The sequence below is a fragment of the Amorphotheca resinae genome, assembly GCF_003019875.1.
Source record: "Amorphotheca resinae ATCC 22711 unplaced genomic scaffold M430scaffold_1, whole genome shotgun sequence".
NCBI classification, from domain to species: domain Eukaryota; kingdom Fungi; phylum Ascomycota; class Leotiomycetes; order Helotiales; family Amorphothecaceae; genus Amorphotheca; species Amorphotheca resinae.
The window spans coordinates 1,494,055-1,521,352 of NW_020194471.1; the positions used below are offsets into that span (position 1 = coordinate 1,494,055).

The window sequence follows — 27,298 nt, forward strand, 5'->3', positions numbered from 1 at the left end:
ATGATGAGGATGGGAGGAGAGGAGGACCCATTGGGTTGCCAAACTGGTCGTCTTGACACTTGTCTCTCGAGCTGCAATGCATATAGGCCGTGCTGCTCCACTGGGAGACAGAGGTATTGAGGAGCAAACCTTGCTCCATACGAAAAATGAGATCAACATCGGAGATTGGGCTTGAGGTGTCCAGACCCATGATCCGAGATGGACTGCCAGTCGAATGTCCAAGGTAGTAGGACTTTACGAAGTACTCTACCTTGGCATCGAGGCAGCATTCAGGCAGCAAGAAAGACGTTGCGGGCACGTGAGAGTGGGCATGCGACAACTGGCACGTGATAAGTACTTATGTCCTGAGGCCTCCATCCGGTCTCCAAGGCAGAGAGAGATCCTCGCCCTTCTCATCTCCATCCTCCATCTACATCTACATCATCCCACCTCTTTTGTACCTATTGTACATGGGTGCAATCCATCGCTACAGAACAGAACAGAGAAGATCAGCGAGTGCTGTTTGTTGTTGCCACTGCACCTTACTACTGATACCGTCATTGATTCATTGTCCGCTTTCCGGGATTCGCGCCCAGGGCTAGGCCTGTCTGTTGGCTATCCCCATGCCCAAAATCCAAAGTCTCAGGCCAAGTCAAGGCTCACCGAGCACCGTCCACGGTTCCACCGTCACAGTTGCAGTCCGTCCAATGATCCAATAACACCAAACGCCTCGTTCTTCGTCCTCCGTCCATCCTCATACTATCCTGCCGTGACTTGTGATTCGTGAACCGCCTCGTCCCAGATGCCCGCCCTGCCTTTGTGCCTCTGCCCTATCGCTACGCCGTAGTAGCACTGTACCGCGCATTCCTCGTCAAGCGACTGTGGCCAATCTGTCTGTGCCTTGATTGCCATCACGAGGCCACGGCATCGCCAGAAATAAAGTCCCTCAAATCTGCCTTGTCGATGTCTTGTTGAGGTTTGCCACGCCTCCTCTCCCGCGGACCACGCCCTCCGTCATTCCTACACTCCCATATGCTTCAGTGCTAATGTTTCCCAACCCCAAGTGTCGCTCGCTCTGTCCGCACACCACCAGCGCGAAGGTTGCCTACCCACTGTTGAGGCCACATCTGGGTGTGTGCTGGCCCTCGTCTGCCTAGACAGCCTGACAGGGATCCCGAGGATCTTGAAGTTCCGGCACCAACCGTATTGCATTCGAGGATCTCTTAGCGGTTAGGTCATTTCTACTTCCCTTTCACCATATGCCCCAGCTACTAATGCTAATGCTGCAAAGTTGTATTACCAATTCCGTCGACTTCTGCTCGAAACAAGAAATATCCTCGCTCCCCCTTCAGTACGACGAATTTCCCACGTTCTAACCTGCTTTGGCGGTTATCTAATGGGGTTTTGTTCTTAAGAACTATACCTCTCTTGTCCTCCCGAGCTTATCGGGTTCAGGACAAATGTATCCATCCAGACAGGAAATGGGTCCACCGACCTTCAACTATCCTCCTCAGGTCCTTGAGATTGATCCTAATAGCTCAAGAGTTCTTCCGAGTCCTTCAGCGCCTGTATCCCTTGGTTGGGAGCCAACTGGCTTTCCAAGCCTTCCATACCATGGATTTACAGAAATACCGTCGTATGACCCATTAAACATGGCGAGACAAGTTCCAATGGACAACCACGTCCGTGTTACTGCCCAGGATCCAATATCCAGCTGGTGTCTAAAAAATGACGACCCCTGGATACCGAAGGGTATCTCATCAGTGCCCGAAGAGAGAAGTTCAAGAAATCGTAAGGATAGTCGTTTTTCCTCGCAACTCGTTGGAAATCAATACCAGCAATTTCCATCAGATAGTGGAATCTACCCATGCCCCGTCCCGCTGTCGGATTCTGGCTATGCCACTGCCACCAGACGCAGTGATGGTAATGCCTCCATTTTCAGCGGTGATATTTTCGACCGGGATCAAGATGGGCAAAGCCTTGCAGGCCCAGTTGTCGACTTCCATCAATATCAAGGGATGAACGAAGTTGCACAAGATGCATATTCCAATAGTTGGGCAGCTCTCCCATCCATATCTGACTCGCAACCTAGAGAGACTTTAATTTGTCCAACTTGTTTCCTGCCCTCCAAGACACGGTCTGAACTGAAGTATGGAGCTCGTAATCTGTTGTTTTCAAGGGGCTTATACGTATAGGAAACATCAACTGCGCCACACGAAGCCTTTTACTTGCCAATATCCAGACTGCCCCAGAACTGAAGGATTTAGCACCAGTAATGATTTGGAGCGTCATACCAAGAGCAAGCATCCTTCCGCTTTTCAAGGGTCTGGGCCTGCGAAAAGATATCGTTGCCATGTTAAAGAATGTAAGTCCAAGGACAAGTACTGGCCACGTCTTGATAATTTCCGGAGTCACCTGAAACGTGTCCACAAGCAGCTGGGCGAGGAAGAACGCGAGGAAATGATACGACTGTGAGTGGAATAGCTACCTGTGATGCCGGTTTGATGTGGTGAATGGGGCTGATGGATTACAGCGCGGAGTATGTGGAACCGATGGCTTCCAACGGTATCCAGGATGATAGTATTCCCCAGAAGCCTTCTCTTCTGGAGTCTTCGCTACCAATAGCATCTCTTCTTCATCGGAGTCTACCCGGGCCTCCGATTATGGAATCTGATAGAGGACCAGTGTATCCAGAGGAGGCGATCGAATCATCTCAAGATTTACTGGCCCTTAAAGACTCTCCCTCGGAAGATTTGGATAAGCCCACTTCACTTGAGCTAGTTCCATCAGATGATTCTCCCCTTGAAGAGACGATCCAACAATTCAAGTCTTTTAAAGCCCCAACAGAGATGCGGGAGAATCGATCCACATTGGAGCATATTCTTTCGGCCCCAGTGAGCCTCGAGGAGCCAGAGCCTAAGAAAGCTGGCGTAAGCCCAAATACGGCCATGGATGACCTGAAACCCGACTCCGACTCCGAAGACAAGGGAAGTCGACACGACATTCCCACATCTGACGCCACGCTTGCCGAAGTAATGAGAGCCGCCTTGGTTGGCGCCAGTAATGCAAACCAGAACCTTGACCTCACCATGCATCATGATAACGTTCCTGACGGGAAGCCTTCTCCAAGTAGTTTGCGTCAATTGGAGCTAGATTCTATAGTGCCTACCGCCCGGTCTGATATTGACTTGGCAGATTCTTCTCCTGCTCCCGAATTTTCAGGGGATGCTGCAACACAAAGGATGGCCCTAGAAGTTATCCAGGCCCTTCGCAGCCAGGGCTATATCCTAAAAAAGGACCCAGGACCCCCTTCTCCCAAACCCAATAGTTCAGGATCAGCCATAAACAACCAGAGTAAAACCCCACTTACCTGCGAGAAGTGTGGGAAGACCACAGGGCGACCTTCCGAATTGAAGTAAGTCTTCACGACTATCTGTAATTCTAATCTAATCTTTCTCAGGAAGCACATGAAGAGGCACTCGCGGCCTTATGGTTGCACCTATTTGTCTTGCAACAAAACCTTTGGTAGCAAGAATGATTGGAAACGACACGAAAATTCGCAGCACTTCCAGCATGAGACGTGGCGCTGTCTCGAGGAGAATCCTGAGGGCCGTGCATGTGCCAAAGTGGCTTATCGCCGACAGACCTTCTTAGATCATCTGAAGAGAGAACACTCTATATCGGACGTTGACGCTATCAAAACCAAGGTCGACGCATATCATATTGGACGCAACTATCAGGCACGTTTCTGGTGTGGTTTCTGTCGCAGGACCATTGATCTAAAAAAGAAGAGTTTGGAGGCGTGGGCTGAGCGCATCGATCATATCGACGACCATTTCATGGGACGTAACGGCTTTCTAAAACAGGGTATTGAGTATTGGGTGCCAATAAACAGAAATGAGCCCAAAGGATACGCCCCTGATGATTCGGACTCATCAGCTGGACAAGAAACTTTGGATAAATGTCCGGCCAATCCGGCTTCGGGGCTCTTGAATAAAGCTTCAGGTATGGCAGAAGAGTCTTCAGCTTCAACAAACATCACAGAAGATCATAAAAGGGGGATTAAGAGAGGCCCCAATAGTGTTGATGGCAGGCCTGCGAAGCGACCTTTGGTTGGGCAAACTATTTACTGTGTAGGATCTCGACCTCGATATTCTATCGTTTGCTCCCTGCTAACGTGAGTCTCAGTGCCAGTGTGGAAGCGTTCATAACCCCGGGTTGGAACAGAGGTGTACCGTGTGCCATGATTTACATCGCTTCTGTGACAACTGTTCCGCGGCGCCCAGATGATTCCTACTATATGTCTGGATTGAAGCATGCAGCTACAGACGAAATTTCCTCGACTATACCTTTCCCTTCCTTCGACCTGGGATCCTCTGCTCTTTGATGATGTAATGATGCAGCTCACGCATGATACGATATGATGGACATGTATAAAAAGTATCTTATGATTTGATGAATCGGAGTAGGAGGCAGATATGCCGTGATTTCTTGGTTCTTTGGATGTCTCGTTATAATGATCCATGTACTCTAGGCTGCAGTCCGCAAGTCTTACCACATCGTCGCCTCCATCAGTGACCGAGTATGCCACAATTTTCTACCGCGGGATGCCGGTGACAATAGATCATGCCCTTTGACTCGCCAATCAAGATCATGAAGCTCAGCCGCAGCTGAAAGCTGCCAGTAATGGTGAGAGTCCCGAGACTGAGTGAGCATCCGAAGCGGGAGCATATTCGCCTATTCACACCGAATACTTGGGTATGCGGGGTGCGATGGCGATTGGGTAGGGGGCAGCATGATCAGAGAGATCACTGCAGGGCATAGCCATGTTCTCCGACAAGACTCAACTACTCCCTGTACGCGCGGTTCACGATTACGGGAGACTGAAGCGGCCACCACAATCTTGACCAGGGACGCCGGTGTCCGTGTCTGTTCTAGCGGTATAGCGACCCCAGCCATGCGGGGCGGAGCGCGCATAGTGAGGCTGCAAAGACCAGCGCAATCGAGCATCTCAGCATCTCGAGAACATCATCTTCATTCCTCCCGACCCGTGGATCTTTGGAGACCGGGCACGTAGCGGCTTGAAAATGTATTTGGGGAAAACGGGGTGCAACCTCGAGCTTCGAGGCGCCGGCCGCACGCATATCCAGGACGACACGGGGAGCTCGACATCTTCTCCGCGCAACTCACACGGAGTACACAGGGCTGTGTAACTGAGAGGGGGCCCTAGGGCTAGCCACCGACTGTAGTAGGGGTCCCTGCTCCGGCCGGGATCTGGAGGGTGCCATCTGGAGTGGGATGGATATTGGGGGCTGGAAGACGATGCTTGTCGCTCGATTGGGAGTCGCACACTACAGTCTTTTTCCCAGGCATGTGTGATACGATGGGGTGAATCGTTCCCCAGATATGTGTGTACGCCGAGACGCCGACTATACCAGTGATAGACACGTCGTGCCGGTCGCTTCAACGCTCATAGTAGCGTTGCTGATCCGTCGGTGTTGGAGGCTGCCTGGAGGCTGTCTGGTCCGCCTTGTCCGCCTTGTTCCCTTCAGCGTCTTTACCACGCTCTTATTGGAAGATGAATTGCGTGTTTGCAATGTGGAATCTTGGGGTCTGGTGCCTTAGCCTCCAAATTGGAGAAATCCAGCGAGATGGCCAGTGAGGAGCAAGGCCTACCTACCAGACAAGAGGCGCAGTGAACCCAGCTTCCAATGACGAGTGTCATGAAGACCAGCACCTGGCAGGGGTATGCATATACATTCTGTGCTAGTAAGGTGAGCAGTTTGGGATCGCGGGACAAGCCTCCGTGGTGCGGCTCTGCAAAGACAGCCGTAGCTTAATGTTTCCAGTCATCTGGCAGGTGGTGGTGGATTGGTTTTGGGGCTTGGGCTGCGGACTCTATAAGGACGACCCTCTGTGTTTGTTTGACTCTCTTTGAGCTGCGCCCCTCTTCAATATTGTGGTTTATCTGCTTCGCCTCCTGCTTCTGAACATCTGCTTCAACTGAGTGTGAGTGACCTCATTCACCCGCGCTGTATATGCAGACGGGGCAGGCCAAAACTGTATATATGGTATAAACCCAGATTCACTTGGAATTTCAGCGCCGCTTAATTTGTTGGTTTTTATTCGAAATCCAGAATAAAGCTGATAGCGAGTAGCTCGGCTCCTTAAAAAATCTACATACTCTCAATATCTTGCCCTCAATCCGATCTCCACAACAGTGACACCGAACCTCTTGCTGCGCGTACCTCAGAGCTATTGGTGAGAACTCTGTCAACTTCCAAAATGGAGTATAATACGCCCTATGGCGAGGAAAGTAACGGCCGGCCATTCCCTGGTTGCAACACATCAAACCAACAAGTTTACCGCCGCCAAGACTTCATGGAGGTCGGACAGACGTGGGTCGAAACCCTCGATCCTTTACTCTACCAAGGACAAATTCAGAACCTTCACAATCCAGAATGGCGACAGCATCAGCAACCTCTTCAGCGCTTTGTCAACGAGCCCGAAAGAGCTTTTTTCACAGCCGGACCCCTTTCGAGCAGACCGAGTGTCAACCGTCCTGATATGAACGGATCATTCGAAGCTGTTTCTTCCCTCCCGGGAGCAACAGGCCCGCGGATGGCCTCACCTTCACTTTCCCATGAGCTTTCCTCGCAATGCAGTAGTGCCAGGAGCCCCGAGACAGATCCTGAATGGTACTCTGATACCTATTACTCTTCCCAGGACCAAGATTATTTGTCCAAACTCAGTGGCGCATCTCACTTTCCGCCAGGACCTCCAAACGTATGGGTCGAGCGACCACAGACACTTTTCTACCCTCAGGATAGTGTATACTCATGCGTCAACATGAAGCAAGTCCAAGGGCTGCCCGATCTGCAAAATGCCACTTTCGCACCCGACGAAGGATACATGGAGACAGCTGGAACAGAGTACGTGATTGAGGTAGAACCTCGAGTATTGACAGAGGGTAAACAACAAGCAGAACACCATCACTGGTATGCCGGTGACGAAGGCCTTGGCGCATCGATCAAAGACGCAGAATCCCCTCAAGAATCAGTCACGACACCCGTCGAAACCGATGAAGATGCGGATGCTGATGTGGACGCCGAATACGACGCGGCCCTTGACGAAGAAGCTTCTGACGCCGAGTACACACCCAAGTCAACTCGAACCCGCAAACGCCGCGCCCTTTATTCCACCAAAACTACATCCTCATTCTCCGCCAAACGCGGCCGCGTAACCAAGTCTAGCAGGCCTGTCAAGCCCAACAAGTCCCCATCATCTTCTACATGCAAAGCCTGCAACACATCTTTCAAAAACCCTGCCGCATTACAACTCCACATGAACAACACGCATCCACGTGCTCTTGTCTGTGTATTTGGTTTTGCTGGTTGCAAGAGCACGTTCATGAGCAAGAATGAATGGAAACGGCATGTCTCGACAAAGCACCTCAGTTTATATTCCTGGATCTGCCAGCAAGGTGCATGCGGCATCAACGCTTCTCCTTCCTCATCCAAGCATGGCAGCATGACAAAAGGCGCTACCTTCAACCGCAAGGATCTCTTCACGCAGCATCTCCGCCGTATGCACACCCCCGTTGCCGTCAAGCGCCAAGACAAGAAAAACCCGGCATGGGAAGAGCGTATCAAGGAGCTGCAGACAAGCTGTCGGCAAACTAACCGTCAGATGCCTACAACTCTTCGATGTCCGGCTCAAGGATGCACGTTACTGTTCGAGGGCTACAGCTGTTGGGATGACCGCATGGAGCATCTCGCAAAGCATCTAGAGGAGACGACGCATACTAAGGGGTCAGGCATCCAGCAGGAAAGTGACGATCTGTTTATTGCCTGGGCACTTAATGAGAAGATCATTGAGCGGACAGGAGGAGCTACCTATCAGCTCGCGGGAGTAGCGTCTGAGAGGGTGTCTGATAAAGACGCGGATGGTGAGGATGAGTAAATAATATATCCTCATACACGTGTATAACATGAGAAGTCACGGAGGATGGGATGATACCTGGCGTTTGGGATGCTTATGACAAGGGGTTCATGATGCAATGATGGTGCATTAGCGTTAATGTTTGTTATATTTCAAACAGGGGACAATCCCTTACAAAAAATAAATGTTAAAGTACTTGCCTACTCTATCTATCCTTCTTCCTTATACAGTACAGAGAGTAGAATCGTATAGCTCTTGTGTGAAAAGCATTCCGGGTCTTGCTAATCGTTCCTGCTTCTCGGCAGCTTGGTAGCCACTGATTGAGGAGAAGTTATAGCTATATTCGAGAGTGGTTTCCGGGAGTAATCTTCTGGGATCTCTGGCTGTGCATATTTGGAAATGTTGGGTAGTAAGGTAGTTCATGGGTGAGAGGGAGGGATGGATAGATGGATGGGAATTAGGGATATTAGAAAACATCCAATTTTTTTGATATATACCTTACCTACCTGGGTACCCAGGTACCTTACCTTTACAAACTCCCCTCTCAGGCCCTCTCTCCCCCCTTCTCTCCTCCTCCTCTTAACCATCACGTGAATCATGAATATACTTGGTTGACTTTTTGTCGCACATCGCAAAATCTTGGCATTTGTGTAGAGATCTTTATAGCTGTACAAAGGGGATGCCAAGATTTTGCGATGTGCAACAGAACATTCTCTTTTCACCTGTAGTCTATTTCAACCCGTACAAAGATCGTGTATAGGATTTGCCAAGACTTTGCGATGTGCAACAGAACATTCTTTTTTCACAGTACCTACCTAGGTAGTCTCTTTTAAGCTGTACAAAGGCCTTGCAAAGATTTGCGACGTGCAACAAAAAGCCTTGTTTTCACAGTAGTCTATTTCAAGCTGTACAAAGACCGTACAAAGACCGTGCAAAGACCGTGCAAAGAGCTTGCAAAGAGCTTGCAAAGAATTTGTAAAGAGTTTGCAAAGAATTTGCGATGTGCAACAAAAGCACGTGAGCGAGGTAAAGTTCTGTATGAGTCTAGAATAGGGATACAGGGGTGAATGAATTGACTTGTTTACAAATTACAATGTTGCCATGTGAGGGAGGGCGTGACATCCACCTTAGGTGTAAGGAACAGGACTTAGAATATTGAAAGCTTGATCTGTTAGGTGGTTTTGTTTCTCTTTGAAGATATACAATAAACACATAATGTAGTAGGCGGGGACAGATAGAGGTGTTCTTTTCTAGAGAAGCTAGATTGGGGGAATGCTGGCAATTTTACCTTGAATTAATATCATACCCAGAAACAGAGTCCTCTCGCTGATATGACCTTTCCGTATATACTTCATACTCATATCTGTGCCTGCCATAAGTCAATACCATGCCCAGTCTAACGTATCGTCATTGCCTCCTGTTTGACAAGCTCGGTGCTTACCCTGGTACCTAGTCTATTGTTTCTTGTTCACATGCTCTTCTTCTTTCTCTTTCCCTCTTGAAACTTCACAAATTATCCAAAATGCAAGATAATATTGAGAGCAGCCAAGAGTCCCAAGACTCATTTGCATGATGCATGATGCATCGTTATTTCTTTATTGCAATCTCATATGCTGGGAATGAGTTTGCTGGATTTGCTCTTCAAGTCTTCCCTCAATTCTGACATTGGTATTTCTTATAGGTCAGCCTAAAGAAGGAGAGTTAGATTGTAAAGGACAAGTAATTCCGGTTTGAGTGGTTGAAAGCTTGAAACCGGGGCGCCCATATCGATGCACCTGAAATCCAGGCTTCGGTAGTGGTGAATAAAGTCACTCGGTGCATTGAACAGAATAGAGGACTGGGTATATGGGCCATTTGCGTCCAGCAAATCAACTCTTCTTTATATCCAAAGCGGTTAAGATCAGCTATATATTCCTTTACAAGGCGGGAGCAGGTCGTTCTTCGTCGACCGTTATATTGGTTAGAAGGTTGGTTCGTCGATCTTACGTGGGGTGCGGGAGTGGAGACAAGTCTTATCATAGGCGAACTTACTTGCGGGTAAACTAACTTAGCGATAAGCCAAGGTACCTGTTTATAAATCCATTCCTTCTTTTACTGTGGAAACGCACCACATCGACGCTGTTGTAGCAAAGCTCAACACCAGACGTGTATATTCTAAATTACTTGCTCATTTCTGCCTTAATAGAGCCCTTTATCCCCCCCCCCCGGTAACTGTTTATATCCGGGCAGATCTCTAACTTGATGTTTGCACCTTGTAATCTTGTGCTGAGATTGACGATTTTGACACTACAACCCTGTGAGATACCCCCCACCCCCTTTTGGCGGGTCAGATCCCGAATCCTCACGTGACCTTCCCACCTCGATCCACGCAGCGGTCAACGACAACATCAGTTCAACAACCTCCATAGCATCAGCATGACGGGCGACGAATACTTCCCCGAGCGGGCGAGTCTCCCAACCCCAAGCTCAACCAAGTCCTTCTGGCATAGTGAGCCTTCGAAGGTCCTTCTCGGCCATCGAACCACTCCGTCTCTCCCCCTCAAAGCGGACATAGTAATCATCGGGAGCGGCATCTCTGGAGCATCTGCTGCATTGCACCTCCGCGAGGAGCTCAATAACAAGGATGTCAACGTCGTCATGCTCGAGGCCCGAGAAGCCTGCTGGGGAGCAACAGGTCGCGTGAGTTCACCCCCACCCATAATTCCGCCTTCGTCCTGACGCAACCCAGAATGGAGGCCATTGCCAACCCTTGATATACGATTCGACTCCCGAAGTTGGAGCCTTTGAGCTTCGCAATTACGAGGCTATTAGATCTCTTATCGCCACCCATAATATCCCCTGTGAATGGAAGAGTATTCCGGGGTGCCACGCCTTCATGTCTTCATCCATGTTCGAAACTGCCGTCAAGGGAGTGGAGACCCTCAAGAAGACAGACCCGGAATTAGGAAAGCTTGTTTCTGTCATCACGAAGGAATCAACGAATCCTTCATTGGAGGATCTTCGAGTACCCAGAGCAGCAGGCGCAATTCTCCAGGTTCATGCCGCAAGTCTCTGGCCTTACAAATTCGTCTCCTGGATCCTGGAATCCCTAATCGCGAGCAGTTTCCTCAATCTTCAAACAAATACCCCCGTAACCAATCTCCAGAAAATGGACAAGGGATGGATCATCCACACGCCTCGTGGCATGCTCTCTGCTCCTACCGTCCTCCTAACTACCAATGCCTACACCTCACACCTCCTCCCCGCCTTCAGCGATTTGATAGTCCCTGTACGGGGGGAGATGAGTGCCCTGCTCCCACCAAAATCCGTAACGCCCTTAAGTAGCACCATGCACAAGCCATTAGAATGCTCCTACGGGTTCCTAGGCCACGGAAAGCAAAGTACCGACCAAGACGACTACCTCATCCAACGACCCTTCACCCACGATGGGAAAAGCGGTGGCCAGCTGATGTTTGGGGGAGCGCGCTCTTACGCCGAGAATGCAGGTATTGGCGTCTCTGACGATTCTGCCATCGACCCCCCCGCCGCCGCCTATCTCCGCAGAGAGATAAACGTCCTTCTCGAACTCGAGAATGAGGGGAAGGAATTACAGGCTAGCTGGGAATGGAGCGGGATTATGGGGTATAGTCGGGATGGACATCCATGGGTGGGCCAGGTGAGCCCGGAGTTGGGGGTCGGTGGCGGCGAGGGATTGTGGCTCTCTGGAGGGTTTACGGGGCATGGTATGCCTAATGCTTGGCTGTGTGGCAAAGCAGTTGCGCAATTGATATTGGGGCGTGAGATGGCAGATGTCGATGTACCGGAGGGGTATAAGTTGAGTAAAGAGAGGATTGAGAGAGTGAGAACTCATAAGGCGGTGTGGTTGGCGGAGAGCGAGGCTTAGGTCTCAGATTGGTCTAGATATTCGTATAGAAGAGGCGCCGTGGACACGTAGATATCATAGATCCGGATGCTATCAACGATTGGATTTAGTTCATACTTCCAGATATCGCTCATTGCTATCTCTGACAATACCCAGAAGCTCACTCATACATAATACACTAATCATACCACCGCCCCTACCACTATGAGCCTCTCTAAGCTCTCCATCTTCACCCACCCCCTAACTATCATCAATCGGCGCCGTCTGAATAGGATCCGTAGCTGCGGACTGAAGAGTAGGCCAATCGACATTCTGTTGATAGCCCATCTGCGGCGGGCTGATCCCAGGCGTATCACCGCCTTCAGGCATTTGAGAAGGGTCTTGGCTGCCGCCACCATCATTATTTCCAGTGACATTATCACTAGAGGCAAGACATGATGCGCAGAAGAGACCGACGAGTCCAAACGTGAGGGCGGTCCAGAAGGCGGTGCTGAAGATAGGCCCTTTGCGGATTGGGGCGTTGGGGGTACCGCGTTGGATGTTGAGGGTTTGAGCTGTGGGTAGTAGTTAGTAGTTGTTGTGTATGATGAGTGAGTGAGTTAGTGAGTGGAGGTTTCGTTATGGTGTGAAGAGAGAGGAGATGGGAAGGATAGTACCTTTATTATATTCATACCAGAAGACACCGATGAAGATAGCGAGCATCACAACAACGATGGCACCGATCACCACTCCTCCAATCCCACCGCCGCTTAAGGAACTGCCACCTGAGTGATAGCGATATCGATATGCGCGCTCACCAATCCTGGCGGTGTATGTTGGTGCCATGATTCTGGTTTTTGAGTGCTCGTGAGTGATGTTCTGGGTGGACAATGGACCTTTCGCGCAGGACGCCTTTGAAAGGGCGACATGACTTAATAAATAGATAACACGCTCATCTACAGGTGCATCCATTTCGCTTTCTCCTGCCAAAAGAGAGTGGAAAAGACAATAAGCCTGCTTGACCATCGGATCGGACGCCACAGCGTGATAAGCTTCTGGCAGCTGCATGAATCTCAGCCCACTCCACGAAATTGACCCCCTTCCCCAGAGAACCACCACTAAAGGCTCTTTCCTAAGCGAATTTCTATTCCTGTCCTGAGCTTTAGATTGGATTAATCTTTTTTGTGAACATGTGGCTGTAGCCACCCCAAAAGCAATTCATCTGCAAGTGGAAAAGCTTATGTTCAGCCGCACGACCGTCTACGAATGTGACGGGTTCGGCTTTCGGATTGGATAAGAGTTGATCACTCGTGAGCGAGCTGAGAAAATGAGGGGATAAAAGTATATCAATAAAAAATAACAAGGAATGTTCTGAGAAGTGGAGGGGATCTAGATGTACGCCTCGAGTTGTGGGATGGTTAGGGAGAGGGTTTATTAATAGCTTGCGAGGCTGGGATTGAAGGAGAAGAATAAGCAAACTCGACAAGGAGCAACCGATCGCGTGCTTAAACCAAGTATATCCAACGCGCTCTTTCAATTATCTAAGGGTTTGAGTGCTTGTGAAATGCATGTAATAAATGAAAACCATGGGGAGCATGCAGCATGCACGATACTTTTTCAGAGACATCATGTACTTAAGAGATAGCTCAACACTGGTGACTGCTACTATCACGAGTATATCTGGGTTTACCTTCAATACTAAAGCCCCCGATGATCCATTTTGGAAAGCAGGAAAATGGTAAGGATATGGAGATTCCGTGACTTGCGACTCAACCAACTGGTAACTTGGACGAATTGAAACTATCGGCTGAGATCGTGGGAGGGATAACTATGAGCCCCAAGCTGATCGCAGACTACTATCCGGAGAGCAGGGTTATCTCCATCACGAACAGTCCCAGCTACAGAATTCAGGCCCGCAGGCCAATTTCAAACTTTCAATACAACTATAGGGTGGAGAAAAGGGAAGATGGAAATAGCATTAAAGTACAAAAAGAACTTACACATCTCTGTCAGTCTATCCATAGACTCACACCCGGTGCCAGCAGATTTCCTTGAGGATTGTTTGATCTGGGCAAGTAGCTGGAATCCTCCCTTTATGTATCTGCACCGACTTAGGTAAGCACGGTGTTTAGATCCACCGATCCGGGAGTTCCTGGACAAGGTATGACGACGACCTCCCTCACTGAATAATGCTTTCCGGAGTCCTCGTCTGCCTCAGAGCAGAACAACACCACCACAGAGTCAATACACTTTATTGAATGCGCCTGTCTCAATCGATTTGACTCGACTTGACTCGACAATATGAAGGCCGCCATTGCTGTGCCAGTGACACTGGTCATGGCGTACCGAGCTTGGTCGCACAAGTCTCTTACACCGGCGGGAATCGTCGCTGCTATATTTACAGCTGTTGCGCATGCGGTCCATCCGTGGAATCTGCCTTTTGCTCTTCTCATAGTATTCTTCTTGGCTGGTACCAGGGTCACAAAGGTATGCATGCGTATTAGAAAAGTTGTTAATTGATCTGACAACACCTAGGTCAAGCACGATGTCAAGGCCAGACTTACGATGCAAGCATCTGGCAACCCTGGCGGTGAAGGAGCGAGGACACATATTCAAGGTATGTACCGTTGGACACCTAAGATTCGTGCGGTACTAAGGGCAATGCAGTACTTGCCAACTCCGGCGTAGCTTCGATCCTCAGTCTCCTCCACACATACCAACTTTACCAGCGAGAACAAGGCGTCCTTCCTAGCAGCGGTTCTATACCAGGCTGTTATCCATGGGGTGGTGATCTCCTGGTCATTGGAATAGTAGCAAATTACGCGGCGGTAGCTGCAGATACATTTAGTTCAGAGCTCGGAATCCTATCAAAGACTCGACCGCGGCTTATCACTTCTTTGAAGCTGCGAGAGGTCCCACCGGGAACAAACGGAGGCGTCACTATCTGGGGCCTTGCGTCCGGATTTCTGGGATCCCTTATCATCGTTGCCGCCTCGATGGCACTCATTCCTTTCTGTCTCCCAAAGTCACCGGTGACGGGATTGCGGGATATAAGTGGGTGGGGATTCAATCAGCGGCAAAGATTCGCGCTTGCGATGGCGTTTTGGGGAACACTGGGGAGTCTCCTTGATAGTTTCTTGGGTGGCTGGTTACAATCAAGTGTTGTGGACACGCGAACCGGCCGAATAATTGAAGGTGAAGGAGGCAAACAAGTCCTAGTCTCTAAAGCGGGACCAAACACCATGCACTACAGGAAACGGGCAGAGATTAAAGAAAACATCTTACACTCTGAAGGCAAAAGCTCGGTAGAAAAGCAGGCCCAGAGCAACGAAATTGAGGAATATCTCGATAAGAAAATGGGTGGGTTAAAATCTGACGCGAAGAAGACCCGAAGCCCCAGCTTTGGGGATGAGAAACCGGGTCGAAGAGTGGAGAGCGGTTCCCTGGGTTTGCTCGATAACAATCAAGTCAACTTTCTGATGGCGTTTACAATGAGTCTTGGAGCAATGGGAGTTGCGAGTTGGTTCTGGGAAATTCCATACAGCAGTATATTGCCCGCATAATACGATTCTAATGGGATATTTTCTACAAAGGGGAGAGGACGAGTTAAATCTTCTATATCTGGCTCAAAAACGAATCAAACCTTCCCCCCAAAAAGATTCCACAAGTGTGGTTAAGATTATACTTCGCATTCCACACTTGAAACAGAATGGAACTGTATCTCCAAACCATTTCTTAAAAACATTCAATATGGGCACCCCCATTCATTGAACCACCTTCTCTCTTTATACCCAAATATAGGCGACTGTGTTTCAAACAATGGCTAATTCTTGAGTATTTGTTTCTTCCGTACCAGCTCGAAGACTGTCCGGAACCCAAAAAACCCTTAGGGCGGATGGAACAGGTTGGCTGGAGACCAGCTTCTCAAGAAACGCCTGAATCCATTGGCTTCTACAACTTCCTGAGTTTCAGCCTGTTTTCCCCCTGCCTGAGTTTCTGTCTGTGTCTGTGGTGCGGGCTGCAGCTCAGGATCTCTTCTCGTTGTTGCCATTCCCTTAAGTCCGTATTTTCCAGTGTCTTGATCACTAGGGTTCCCGTAGTCAGGATTTTTCTCGTCCTTTTGTGTCTTCCTCTCGCGCCGACGTTTTGATCTCATCGCAGGGGCCGGAGCAAGCTCCTGTACATAAACTTCGGCGTCTTTCTCAGGCCCTCCCCTATTGCAGCGATTGAACCACTCATCTAGAAATTTTGCCTCATCGCACTGCAGCGGCATATCTTTTTTAGCATCCTTGAAATGACTCAATGCTGTACGTATATCATCGCTATAATATGTGGTTACGCCCAGCCAGAAACTGGCCCGGGCCATGAGAGAAACGTCACCCGCTTTCTCACAGTAATATAATGTGTCCCAGGCAATATCAAGAGCGGCGGTACTATCATCATCTTGGAACCCACATTGTGCTCGCTGTTGGACCATGTAGGATAATGCCAATCGAATTCGTATGATGGCAAGTTCTATGGCGCCTCGTTTGGCTTCGACTCGCATTTCCTGCGGCATTTTCTTGATATTCGGTGAGCCAGGAGCTTCTGGAAGAGAAGATTCTGGTTGGGTTGGTGCTGGATCTGCTTCTTTGGTAAGCTCCTTGTATTTGGATGATTGGAAGTCAACTTACAAATACCCTTTCGATCAAGACTTTGATTCAAAGTCGTTGCCTGGTTCCCCCAATTTTCAACTTTATGTTCAGTATTAGCGACCCGCTCTCTCGGTTGTTCTTCATCCTCGTTGACCATTTCAAGTTCCGTCTCCTGTTTTTTGTACTCTTCTTTGTATTTCTGTGCCTCCTTTTGTAGCTCTTGGGTGCTGACACTATGGAAGTTAAGCCTTGTCGGCTCGACAAACCCCTCCATAGATTTTAGTTCCACTTCGAGATTTTGGATTCTCAGCTCTTGCTCCCTTCCTTGGGTCTTGTAATTCTGCAAGGCAGAACGTTCAGCTTCCAATTTCCTCCTTAAATCCACGCCTTCATTCTGTAGTTCTCTGACCTGTTCTCGTAGACCAGCTACGATATTAACACCAGTCACAAAATCAAGCCTTGCAGAGTAGAGCTGCTCCTGGAGTTTCTTCATATTTCCAGCTTTGTCTTCAGGCTCTTTTCCCCTTGCAGCCTCTTGTAGTTCAAGGATCTCTTCAGCTTGTTCTGTAATCTTTTCCGTCAGACGTCTAATCGTTTCTATATTTTCCGGGATGGCTGTTTCATTCATTTCAGCATCTTCTGCCATGAGTTTAATAGTGTTCTCCGCTTCTTCGTTCCTGGATATCAGGTCCATAAGCCTACCATTCAAACTGTTGACTTCAGCTTTCAATTCCCTTACTCCCCTGGCTTCGGTATTCACCCCGTCTTCCGAGTTGAACTGGACGACAAGTGCAGCTGCATGCTGTTGATCTAGTGCTTCTTGGCGGAGAACTTTGATTTTATTCTCCAGTTCTTTGATCTTCTGGTTGGATTTATTATCGGTATTGGTCTCTTGGCCGGGGATTCGCTTTTCCAAGACTTTGCATTTCATCCTTAGCGTTTGAACTTCTTTCATGAGTTCTATGATCCTATGGAGGGCGGCCCTCAGACTTGCAACCTTTTCCAGATACTTCTTGTTTTGTTCTGCGTCTGGCCTATTGGATTTTATAAAGTTGCGAAGATTTGTGATCTCGGTTCTCATAAGCGCAAGCTCCTTCTTCAAGAGCTCCCTGTCGTAATCTAAATGTCTAATCTCGAGCTTCGCTTGAAGGATGGAACTGGTTTGCGAGACTCCGAGTTCTAAAGCGGCATTCACAGCAGGCTTTGCTTTTTCTATGCTGAGGTCTATCCTTTCATCATTCTCGTCCACATATTTGTACCATTCTATTAGCGCCTGTGGGAGCTAGATGGGAATTGTGGTTAGTCATACTCTTTTTCTCGTTGTCTGGAATTAGATGAAAACATACCTGCTGTCTCGGCATATGTATCAACTTTTCCCGTTGCCTCTCCAGTCGGATGGTCGCTTCCGTCGTCACCACTGGACCTCTGGCCAGAGCCTCGGCTCTCTCTCGCTCATCTTCCGCCTCAAACCATGCTTCCGCATCAACTTCTTCCTCGTCAAACTCGAACCTCGCCGGAGGCTGGTCTCCAATTATTGGTACGATGTTTAGCGGCCTACCGGGGTCTAGAGTCTGCGATCCTACGGGCCCGAAACCAGGCTCCCAAAGCGGGGAGGGTGTATTGGGTTCTTTGTAGAATGCAAGCGGTGGACGCGGAAAGTGCAAGTATTCCTCGATGGGCAGACTGAAACTTGGCGGAAGTGAAGGTGATCCGGAAGGAGCTCGTCCCGCGCCATCACCTGGCGGCCCTCCGGGACGCGGAGGTAGGGGTGGAGCTTTGGATGATGGCTGCTTATTGTCGCCGGAGTCTGTATCAGGACCTCCAAATTCTGAGCCAGCTGGTGCCACTCTCAACCCAGACTCTTCCTCAATTCCTACATTTGAGCCAGAGAAGACAGGTGGCGCTTGAGTTGATTGTCCCTCAAACTGTCCATCAATCGAATTTTGTGCTTTCTCTACAGTCTTCTCTCCTGTAGTGAGAGATTCATCCCGCGTCGCTCTTGAGGCTGAGGTTATGGCATGAGAGCTTCGAGTGGGAGGTGAGGTTTCCGTTTGGCCAAATTCACCGCCGAAAAGATGCGTCTTCAGCGCCTCATCAAGTAATTGTTGGATAGGTTGTGCTTGAGAGCCTGATGCAAGTGGGTTCCCCGACGTCACAGTCAAGTGTGACTGAGGCAAACCCGAAGTTGCGGGAGGCTGCCCAGCTATCTGAAGCTGTTCTCCTGTCGTTACTCTTCCTTGTGCAGGTGCTGGGATGGGGGTCAGGTTCCCTGACATCAACGCTGTCTCACCTCCCTGATTCATCTCCAAGCCTCCAGACTCCGATAGTCCATCACTGGATAATGGGACCGTGGACCACGAAGTTGATCCTGCCTCTCTCCACTGTTGAATCTGAGACGGAGGTTCCGGCTCCCAACGAGCGCTCTGCGGTTGCTCAGGAGAACTACCCTGCGATGTCGAAGGCGTGGACGCAATAGCTGAGACATTCGTCCGGGGCATCTGCATTATCAGATTAGCTAACTCATCCCGGGTGCGCGTCGAGTCTACAACTGCTTCTTCCTCGAGGCCGGAAAGATAGTCATCTGGGAGATTGTAGGCCCTGCGGAACATTCGTGTGTGCGCCCCTATATTCGAGGATGATCTTCGAGAGGTCGTTTCTAAAGATGGTGCCGGAACATCTGAGGATGCGGATATGGTAGTAGCGGGAGGTGCGGTTTGGGGTGCGGGATTATTCTGAGTGATGGTCTCTGCGGTTTGTGCAGCTGGTGAAGAAACTATCCCTTTGGTTGCGCCATCTTCACCAGTTTCTGGGTTGTTCTGTGTTGATTCTGAGTCCTTGGTATCAACACCTGGGTTGGACTGCGTGGGTGCGGCGTCCCTTGACCCGTGCCCGCTGGTAGCACTACCAGGACTTGTGTCCAGCAGTGCTTCCCGAATAGCAGAAGTCAATGTGGGTTCACCGGCTATTGCGAGTGGAGGGAGATGAACTGCGGTTGTTGCCAAACTTGGAGGCTGCGTAAGTGCACCATCTGTTGCGATTGGGACTTGGCTGGTGGGAGCATCTGTCGCAGCTGAGCTTCGACCTCCAAGTGCCAGAGCAGCGGGAATCAAGTGCACTATGCTTTCTGACATTTCCGGTGTTGCTGGCGTATTTGGGGGGCCAGTCGAAGAGACACTTGGTGTCACCGTTTCTTGGTTTTCGACTAAAGGAGGTTCGGGAAGCAAACCTTGCTCATCTTGACTTTCGGCGCTGAAGCTCGCTTTTACATCTTCAGAGAGATTTCTCAGCGTAGGTAACCCGCTAGGTTCAGAGACGGGTGATTCTGAGCTGCTTCCTGTTGGAGGAGTTGACTTTGAGGTCGCTGCTGCTGGGCTGGACTCAATCGGAGATCTCACAAAGGATGGCAAGGAACTTCCGGTGGTTGACGAGACTGGTGAAGGCTGGGTTTTCTTTAAAGGCGGGACTGAAAAGCTGCGAGACGAGCGTTCTTCAATTGCAGCAGTCAATGGAGTATTCGGTCTAGATGAGGATGTTCCTGCTGTCGCTGTTGTTCCTGTAGGTTGTTGAGGTGAGCTTGATAACGGAGTATGAGTTCTTGGATTTGATGTTGTCGCTGCTGACCTGGATTGTTGAGGTAGCCGTGCTGTAGGAGTAGGAATTCTGGACGCTGGAGGAGATTGTCGTTGCTGTTCTAGGGCCGTTGCTGCGGATGAAGATCCCGCTACAGGTATCCTCGAGGTAGGGGCCGTTGCCAGATTTCCTTCGGTTTGATTTTGTCCTTGTTGAATATTGATATTCCTTTCTGGCGATGACCCTGATGGGCTTCCTGTACTTCCTCCCCCTCTTCCCCTTCCTGCTCTTCTTCCCTTTCTTGCCATTGATACTCTTCGTTTCCAATTACGAGAATATATTTTACGTATATACCACGCAAGTAGTTCTTGGGTCCGGAATAACAATTTGATTGAGAAGATTTCTTGCAGCACAAAAGTCAAATGGAAGAATTGGCAGTGGAATATGAACGGTTTCTTTGTGAAAGAAGGAATGGAGAAGGGTATCATTGTTGTGGTCGGATGCGGCGACCACATTCCTAAAGGATACCCTCACAGCAAGGGAATTCCACGACTATCAAAGCATAGTGATAAGGTTTGCAAAGAGTGATTCGATGAAGAAATATTCTTCGCAACAAGTACGCCGCACTCGATACCGCTATATTTCGCTTTCGTCCGATTTTCCCAAAATTCCCAAAAATCCGCCCGCTATGCGGCATACATCTTTAAAGCTAGCAAGTCTCTTTACTGTCTTCCGGATGCAATTCTCCTAGATCGTCCCATTCGTTGCTCAGCAATCATGTTCTCTGCCTCCCTCTTCAACTCCTCTACCCTAGTTGCCCAGCCTCTAATATTGGCTGCTCTGGTGAACGCAGCACTAGCTTCCTCCCACCTTGCTAATTTTCTCAAGCACAGGCCCCGGTACAGTTGACTCTTGCACTGCAAGTAATAAACCGCTTCATCCTCTGCGGTACTCCGCGCTGCTTCTGCATCATACAAGCCCTTTTCTGGCTGATCATAAGCAAGCAGTGCTGCACAGCGTAGAAGATGGAGATTGATCCGCTGAGTGACCTCGTGGCGAGGGACTCGCGATGAGTCTGAGAAATACCCCATTGTAAAAAAGGAAATAGTTTTAGATTTGATGGACCGACGGCGCAGTGGTGATCTTAGAGCTTGATCAATTTTGATTATGGTTTGCTGGATAGCGCCGCTGAAGAGATCGTTTTGGATGTTGGAAACGAGTGACCCTGGAGGAAATTCTTCAATATGCCAATATTTCTCTAGTAACAAATGCCAGAATAGTGTATCAGAGATTGCGCCAAAGTCTGGGAGAATAGAAGAGCTTGAGTTCTCTGGTGAGGAATATGGTGATGGCGCTGCTGGTTCGCTGAAGGGAACAGGCGATCCAGGGTTGGAGCGAAGTAATCTTGTGATGTTTACTAGGCTGGAGACTGGAGAAATCAATGATGGTCTAGACTCCCTAATAGATAATCTTTGATCTATGGGTACACTGTCTCTAGTTCGTCGCCTCGAGTCGGGTTGAACTGGGAGGGCCTCCGCTGAACTTGAGGATGACGAGGATCCTAGTCCAGACACTGGAGTCAATACTATTCTAGAAGAATTGGAGAAACTGGAATTCCGGCCCTCTGAACCTTCGCGTGTTCTCTCCGGGCAATCTACAATAGCTGGTAGAATCGCTTGTGTTGGAAATGGGTCTCCCCTTCTTGATCTCTGTTCGAACCCGTCAGCTGTCAACTCCGTAGTCTTTGTAACTACACTCTCAAATGAGTCTAGGGAAAATGAATTCTCCTAGGAGACTCTATTGTACTCCATTGCACTTTATGACTTACACCGGAAACGGAAAGGGTATGGGATATTTCCCCACTTGATTGGGACGCTCCAGGAATTTGAGGCATGGGAGATATGGATAATAAAAGAAAACTCTCCCGAATGAAGAGTACCACTGACACGTATTTTCAAAAATAAACCAACCTCTAAATTGTCTGGAACTGAGGACTTTATGAGGAGCCACGACCTGGTGGATCGAAGTCAAAGATACTATACCTCGTCGCCAGGAAGATTCCATGGGTCTCTGTTGCAATTTTGAAACATCATGGTACAATTGAATTTTGACATTGGAGAAGCACAACCGCTGTCAGTATGGATGGGGTGGTTTGAAAGAACAAAGAGAGGGTAAGCCACTCGATCACGAAGACAAAGGAGAGGGACACAATTTTAGAATACGCTTATGCCAGCGATGCAGGTTGCCATCAAAGAGAATTTATTCCAGCTTTATCAGTTGGGCCGCAGGTTTGTTGCATTTTCGGCGAGGCAGACTCCTTCCGCGCGCCAAAGAAACTTGGACTAACTTGAGACCTGGGCATAAAGAAAGACGGGAATTGGCATGGGAACAAGTACAGCAGTGGAGTACAACCTTCAAACAGGTACATAATAATGATGAGAATTTGTTACAAGCCACTACGACTGGAATTAAGGCCGAGAGAGGAATACAATCGGGTGGGACCAATCTGTGATATGGAGTCCATGAATTCTTGATTTGATATACTCCGTAGACAGACGGTACAGCTGAGAGTCCTAGGCCATTCCGTTTGTTTACTTTGAGTTCTCTGTGGAGACGTTGAGAAAACTTTCTCTCTCGGTCTAGCCTTGAGTGACTTGACTTGTGTTTATCATATTAGGACTTGCAACCGTAGACAAAGTCCCCACCATATTTCTACTTTGTATGACGCGTCTTAAAGATCCACACTTCAGCTGTCAAAATGCAGTCGGATTTAGTTGTATGTACACTTCTCTCGCTGGTCCCTTGGATTTGGGACGGGCGGAGGATTTGTTGATACGTGCTGCATATGCAGCCACAACGGTGATGATGAAATCTTGTTTACACAGCCTTGTTTTCAATCAAAAGCAGGTCGGGGGATAAGGAGGGAGTTGTATTTCGAGCTAGGAAGGAATCGTATCAAAGTGTGACTGACTATTGAGTTGAAACCATGACTATTGGTCTCAGGTATTTAGAGATGCAAAAAATAGCAAATCAATAAATCGTAATCTGTTATTGTAGGCAAAGTGGGGGATAAATAGGGTCTTCTCGTCTCCATGTAAACAATACCGGTGTTGGCTGGGCAACAGCCATTTTGGGGAAAGACGTCGATCCAATTTATCCTGAATTAGGACTGTGCAGTGCGAAGCGAGAACCAAGCTTCTGGCTCATCTCACCCCCCATTTCGCGCTACTTCATATTTCCCGCTGCACCGTTTGAACCTCAGCTTTGGTCTATATCCACTGCTACCCACAATCCAAAGATCTGGCCCGACCCAGTGGTAAAGAGGCTAAGATCTTGGTGTTTGTTAGCGATTCTCTCCCCTTGATCTAGGCTCTGGAGTAGTCCCAGTAGAGTGCTGGTGAAGATGATCTCTGTACCTGATGATATTAGCTCTTCTCAATGCTACATCTGTATGGTTTGAAACGTATGGATTTGAACCTCCACTTTGTTTTTAAGTTTTGAGCCGCGTAAGAAACCTTTCCTATAGCCATCGTTATCATGACTCTCCACCTGAACTCCTCCATCTCTTACGTCGGAGGACCCCTCAGCAGCGTTGCGGCCCATGGCAACCAAACCTTAAGTCTTCGACAACAAAAAGGTGGGTGGCACCTCACTTCATCCTGTAAGGCACTCTCACCCCACAAACTGAGTTTTGTCTCCCCTCCTTCCTAACTATGTCTCCCTCAAAATTGTTCAAGGCGGGGACTCTGGTCCTCGCCTGTGCTAACACTGTGGCGGCAACTATGGAGTACACACTTGCTTCTGAGGATAACTACTCAGGGAACACATTTTTCGACAGTTGGGATTTCTTTACAGTAGGTATTCTGGAATCAGAACTCCTGAATAACGACTAACAATATGGAAGGCCGCCGATCCAACGAATGGGTTCGTACAGTACGTGAGCAAAGCTGAGGCTGAATCAACAAGTTTGGGAGGAAAGTTGATCGACTATAAAACGGTGCCTACGAGCGAAAATCCTACCGGATACCAAGCATATATGGGTGTGGATCATTGGAACACATATTCCCCCGATTCCGGTCGACCGAGTGTCAGAATCACATCTAACAAACCGTACCAACATGGACTTTTTGTTGCAGATTTCGCCCACGTACCCTCGAACACTTGCGGCACTTGGCCAGCATTGTGAGTAGTTGCTAGTATGCAGTGTGCGGCAGAACTAACTTCCATAGTTGGACCGTATCCCTGGACGATTGGCCGAACGGGGGAGAAATCGATATATTGGAAGCTATCAACGAAGAGGTCCAGAGCACATCAACGCTCCACACGGGTTCCGATTGCTCTGTTCATGGGAACAAGGAAACCATTCAACAAACTGGGCTTCAAGTTTCATATAACTGTTCTCAATGGGCAACGTATGACGACCCTTACGGTGCGCAATATTCAAGCCAAGGGTGCTCCGCGATGAACCCTGACAGAGGATCCTATTCGCCTCAATTGAATGAAAATGGCGGTGGTATCTATGTGATGGAATGGACAAGCGAAGCGATCAAGATCTGGACCTTTGAGCCGAGCAGTATCCCGGAAGACCTACAGGCCGGAACTCCGAACCCTGATTCTTGGCCGTTGCCAGTGCTTACGACAGCTGGCGGCTCCTGTGATATCGATGAATCGTTCCAACAGCATCAGATGGTCATCAACACTGATTTCTGTGGCAGCTATGCTGGACAACCACAATTCTGGCAAACGACGTCCTGCTACGATCCTATCAAATATCCGACGTGCAATGATTACGTGGCGGCCAATCCCACCATGTATGAAGATGCGTATTGGTTGATTAATAGTATCAAGGTCTACCAGCAGACGTCTGCTTCCAGTACTGCAACTAGCTTTTCATCGTAAGGTTCCTCACATCAGTATGCCAGACATTCCTAACAGTGTTTTAGAACCACATCAAGCACAAGCTCATCGAGGTCAAGTTCGGCGTTCACTTCTTCAAGCAGTATTTCAAGTTCTTCGTAAGTTATGATAATACGATACCTCTGTTTTGTTGCGACACAAAATGGACGGTGGCTGACCCTACTGCGGCAGAAGTCTCCAAGATCACGCAGCTTCATCCCTTTCTTCATCAGCGGAAGTTAGTGCAACCAGCCTGAGTTCAACACTCACTGTGCCTTCGAGTCAGCGTTCAACCAGCTCCCACACTCCAAGCTCCTCATCTATTCTGAGCACGAGTTCAATCCCAATAGCTATTGACCAAACCTCTCAATTCACTCCAATCAATGATAATTCAGGTGCGCCCACTCCCTCCCCCAGTACTTCTGACAAGATGACCTTGATCAATAGTTCATCGGCCGAGGAAGGCACTTCTACTGTGACCTTGAGCATTACTTCGTACACAACCACTCATACTCCGGCTCCACCCTCACGCCTAACAAAACCGTACACAAACACAACGACTGTGACTGAAACCCTGAACTTGCCCCCGACCACGTCGAGCTCAAAAACTCGTGGGGATGAACAGCACCACACCCTGAGCAAGTTGATCTCGAACACGATTGTGACCTCTTCCTCCACCCCATCCCCAATATCTCCAAGTGCAAGCCCCTCTAAATATAACATTCAGGCTCCCTCAAACACTACTCTAGCATCCAACTCTAACCCAGTAGATACTGCGACAAACACCTCCACCCCCGTATACTACGGCAGATTACAGTTCTCGATCGCTCCAACGATAACCCCTAGTGCTTCTCATACCTCGCACGCATCTGAGTCAAGCCACGTAACCCCGACTGCTGGATCCGAGGTGATCACCACCACCATCACCAGCCTCGACACCGTCATAACCACGATCGGAAGCGTGACCGAAATCATCGAATCTTGGACAACCGTTACCGTCTACAAGACCATCAGCTGGACCGTTACATCACCCTGCGCCTCGACTGAGACAGACTGCGCGCCGAAACAGGACAAGACTACGAGGGTATTCGAGCTTTACACGACAGTGGTCCCAGTGCCACAAACCACGTCGACGCCAACATCTGTACATAACTCGAAGGTCACCCTACAACCTACTTCACAGGCATCGAGCACGGTCGTAGAGGAGGTGGCTGCAGCAACTGAGCTATCTACCGCGACCGACGTGTCTACAGAGATCGATGTCTCGACGGTGACCTTTGTACTCACAATTCCTGGCATAACCACAGTGAGCGATGTCTTCACCGTCACCGGCACATCGACTTCCGTCGATGCAGCGACAATTACAGATACATCCACATCTACCGATGCCGTTACCGAGGTTGAAGTGACTACAGTCAGCGAGATAATTACAGTCCCCGGCATCACCACAGTGACGGAGATATTCACAGTGACGGGTACTTCGACAGGAAGCAACGGCTCCACGATAACCGGTACAGAGACCACGATCGGTCTATCAGCAATCACCGGTCTCCCCGTTCTCTCCGACATTCTGTCGCTGGTGACCGACCTAGGGCCCCTCGCCTCTGTATCCACCAAGACCGACAACTCCACCACCAAGGCCGCATCAGCAGAAGATTCGCTCTCGAGCTCCCTCAATATCTCCACAATTACCACATTACCCCTCCTCCCAACGACCCTCAGCATCCTCCCTCCTTTACCAACCCTCAGCATCCTCCCCTCTTTACCAACCCTCAGCATCCTCCCCTCCCTCCCTCGCCTCACCCTTCTCGCCACCCCCTCAACCCTAACCCCCAAACCCTCCCCAAACATCTCCGTCACCATCTACCAACCTCCCGTCGCTACGTACGGGACCTCATGGCGGGCGGAGAGCAGCGCCAGCACGCTCGAGATCAGCGGGATCTTAGTGCTGCTGTTTACCGTGTGCGTCTTGCTTCTCTAGCCTTTCGTGATGAATGGGTGGATATTGTCGTTTGTTTGCGGATTGCCTTTTTTTGGGTTCGGTGCAGGCGGATGGGTTCGGGATCTTTTTGGTTATTTGGGGTTTGGGGGTTAATGATGGATGGATATACGATATGATATTATGGATGGATTTAAACTGTATATGCTGGTTGGGATTTAATTAGGGGTTCATGTGGAAACGAATTGAGATGTTCTTACGGATTTTATCTTGGATGACAATTCGATTTATGTGATTGATCATTTTAAGTGTATGTGAAGGTTTTAAATATCATCAATTCGTACCTACATCTGTGCCTGTTCCCATCTTGCAGTCTCCCTCCTTCTAACTCGTGACCCTAATCTAGATCTTCTTTCCATCCCTATCTATCTAGCAACCCCCAACTTAAACAAAGCCTTCCTCCCTTATAAGTTCACGAACACCCCCCCCCAGATCGGA

The 27,298-nt window shown here is 49.1% G+C and overlaps 7 protein-coding genes across 7 annotated transcripts; 5 read left to right on the top strand and 2 right to left on the bottom strand.

The window, feature by feature from the left end:
* The first annotated feature begins 1,346 nt into the window (after positions 1-1,346).
* M430DRAFT_155871 (hypothetical protein) lies at positions 1,347-4,467 on the top strand. Its single transcript, XM_024863286.1, has 4 exons — positions 1,347-2,128; positions 2,175-2,450; positions 2,513-3,394; positions 3,440-4,467. The coding sequence occupies exons 1-4, from the start codon at positions 1,440-1,442 to the stop codon at positions 4,158-4,160; spliced, it is 2,568 nt and encodes an 855-aa protein (XP_024725105.1). The 5' UTR covers positions 1,347-1,439; the 3' UTR covers positions 4,161-4,467.
* A 1,424-nt stretch (positions 4,468-5,891) lies between these two features.
* Positions 5,892-8,153, top strand: M430DRAFT_155867 (hypothetical protein). The gene is made up of 2 exons (XM_024863285.1): positions 5,892-6,050; positions 6,138-8,153. Exon 2 carries the CDS (start codon positions 6,265-6,267, stop codon positions 7,939-7,941), a length of 1,677 nt encoding a protein of 558 aa, XP_024725106.1. The 5' UTR covers positions 5,892-6,050; positions 6,138-6,264; the 3' UTR covers positions 7,942-8,153.
* Positions 8,154-10,335: 2,182 nt separating this feature from the next.
* On the top strand, positions 10,336-11,803 carry M430DRAFT_91849 (hypothetical protein; the record flags this gene model as incomplete). The annotated part of the gene is made up of 2 exons (XM_024869684.1): positions 10,336-10,599; positions 10,649-11,803. 2 exons carry the CDS (start codon positions 10,336-10,338, stop codon positions 11,801-11,803), a joined length of 1,419 nt encoding a protein of 472 aa, XP_024725107.1.
* A 219-nt stretch (positions 11,804-12,022) lies between these two features.
* M430DRAFT_24018 (hypothetical protein) lies at positions 12,023-12,607 on the bottom strand (the record flags this gene model as incomplete). Its single annotated transcript, XM_024864998.1, has 2 exons — positions 12,023-12,336; positions 12,439-12,607. 2 exons carry the CDS (start codon positions 12,605-12,607, stop codon positions 12,023-12,025), a joined length of 483 nt encoding a protein of 160 aa, XP_024725108.1.
* A 1,358-nt stretch (positions 12,608-13,965) lies between these two features.
* Positions 13,966-15,431, top strand: M430DRAFT_131264 (hypothetical protein). Its single transcript, XM_024862182.1, has 3 exons — positions 13,966-14,248; positions 14,297-14,378; positions 14,429-15,431. The coding sequence occupies exons 1-3, from the start codon at positions 14,063-14,065 to the stop codon at positions 15,322-15,324; spliced, it is 1,164 nt and encodes a 387-aa protein (XP_024725109.1). The 5' UTR covers positions 13,966-14,062; the 3' UTR covers positions 15,325-15,431.
* A 5,256-nt stretch (positions 15,432-20,687) lies between these two features.
* M430DRAFT_24021 (hypothetical protein) lies at positions 20,688-21,859 on the bottom strand (the record flags this gene model as incomplete). The annotated part of the gene is made up of 2 exons (XM_024864999.1): positions 20,688-21,674; positions 21,794-21,859. 2 exons carry the CDS (start codon positions 21,857-21,859, stop codon positions 20,688-20,690), a joined length of 1,053 nt encoding a protein of 350 aa, XP_024725110.1.
* A 1,819-nt stretch (positions 21,860-23,678) lies between these two features.
* Positions 23,679-24,864, top strand: M430DRAFT_93336 (glycoside hydrolase family 16 protein; the record flags this gene model as incomplete). The annotated part of the gene is made up of 3 exons (XM_024869772.1): positions 23,679-23,819; positions 23,870-24,147; positions 24,195-24,864. 3 exons carry the CDS (start codon positions 23,679-23,681, stop codon positions 24,862-24,864), a joined length of 1,089 nt encoding a protein of 362 aa, XP_024725111.1.
* Positions 24,865-27,298: the final 2,434 nt, after the last annotated feature.

Bases quoted from the DNA above. Each gene is read 5' to 3' on its own strand.
- M430DRAFT_155871 (XM_024863286.1), top strand. From the start codon at position 1,440: ATGTATCCATCCAGACAGGAAATGGGTCCACCGACCTTCAACTATCCT. The intron at 2,451-2,512 runs GTGAGTGGAATA...GATGGATTACAG, and splicing joins CGCGAGGAAATGATACGACT to CGCGGAGTATGTGGAACCGA. The intron at 3,395-3,439 runs GTAAGTCTTCAC...AATCTTTCTCAG, and splicing joins GGGCGACCTTCCGAATTGAA to GAAGCACATGAAGAGGCACT.
- M430DRAFT_131264 (XM_024862182.1), top strand. From the start codon at position 14,063: ATGAAGGCCGCCATTGCTGTGCCAGTGACACTGGTCATGGCGTACCGA. The intron at 14,249-14,296 runs GTATGCATGCGT...GACAACACCTAG, and splicing joins CTGGTACCAGGGTCACAAAG to GTCAAGCACGATGTCAAGGC. The intron at 14,379-14,428 runs GTATGTACCGTT...AGGGCAATGCAG, and splicing joins AGCGAGGACACATATTCAAG to TACTTGCCAACTCCGGCGTA.
- M430DRAFT_155867 (XM_024863285.1), top strand. From the start codon at position 6,265: ATGGAGTATAATACGCCCTATGGCGAGGAAAGTAACGGCCGGCCATTC.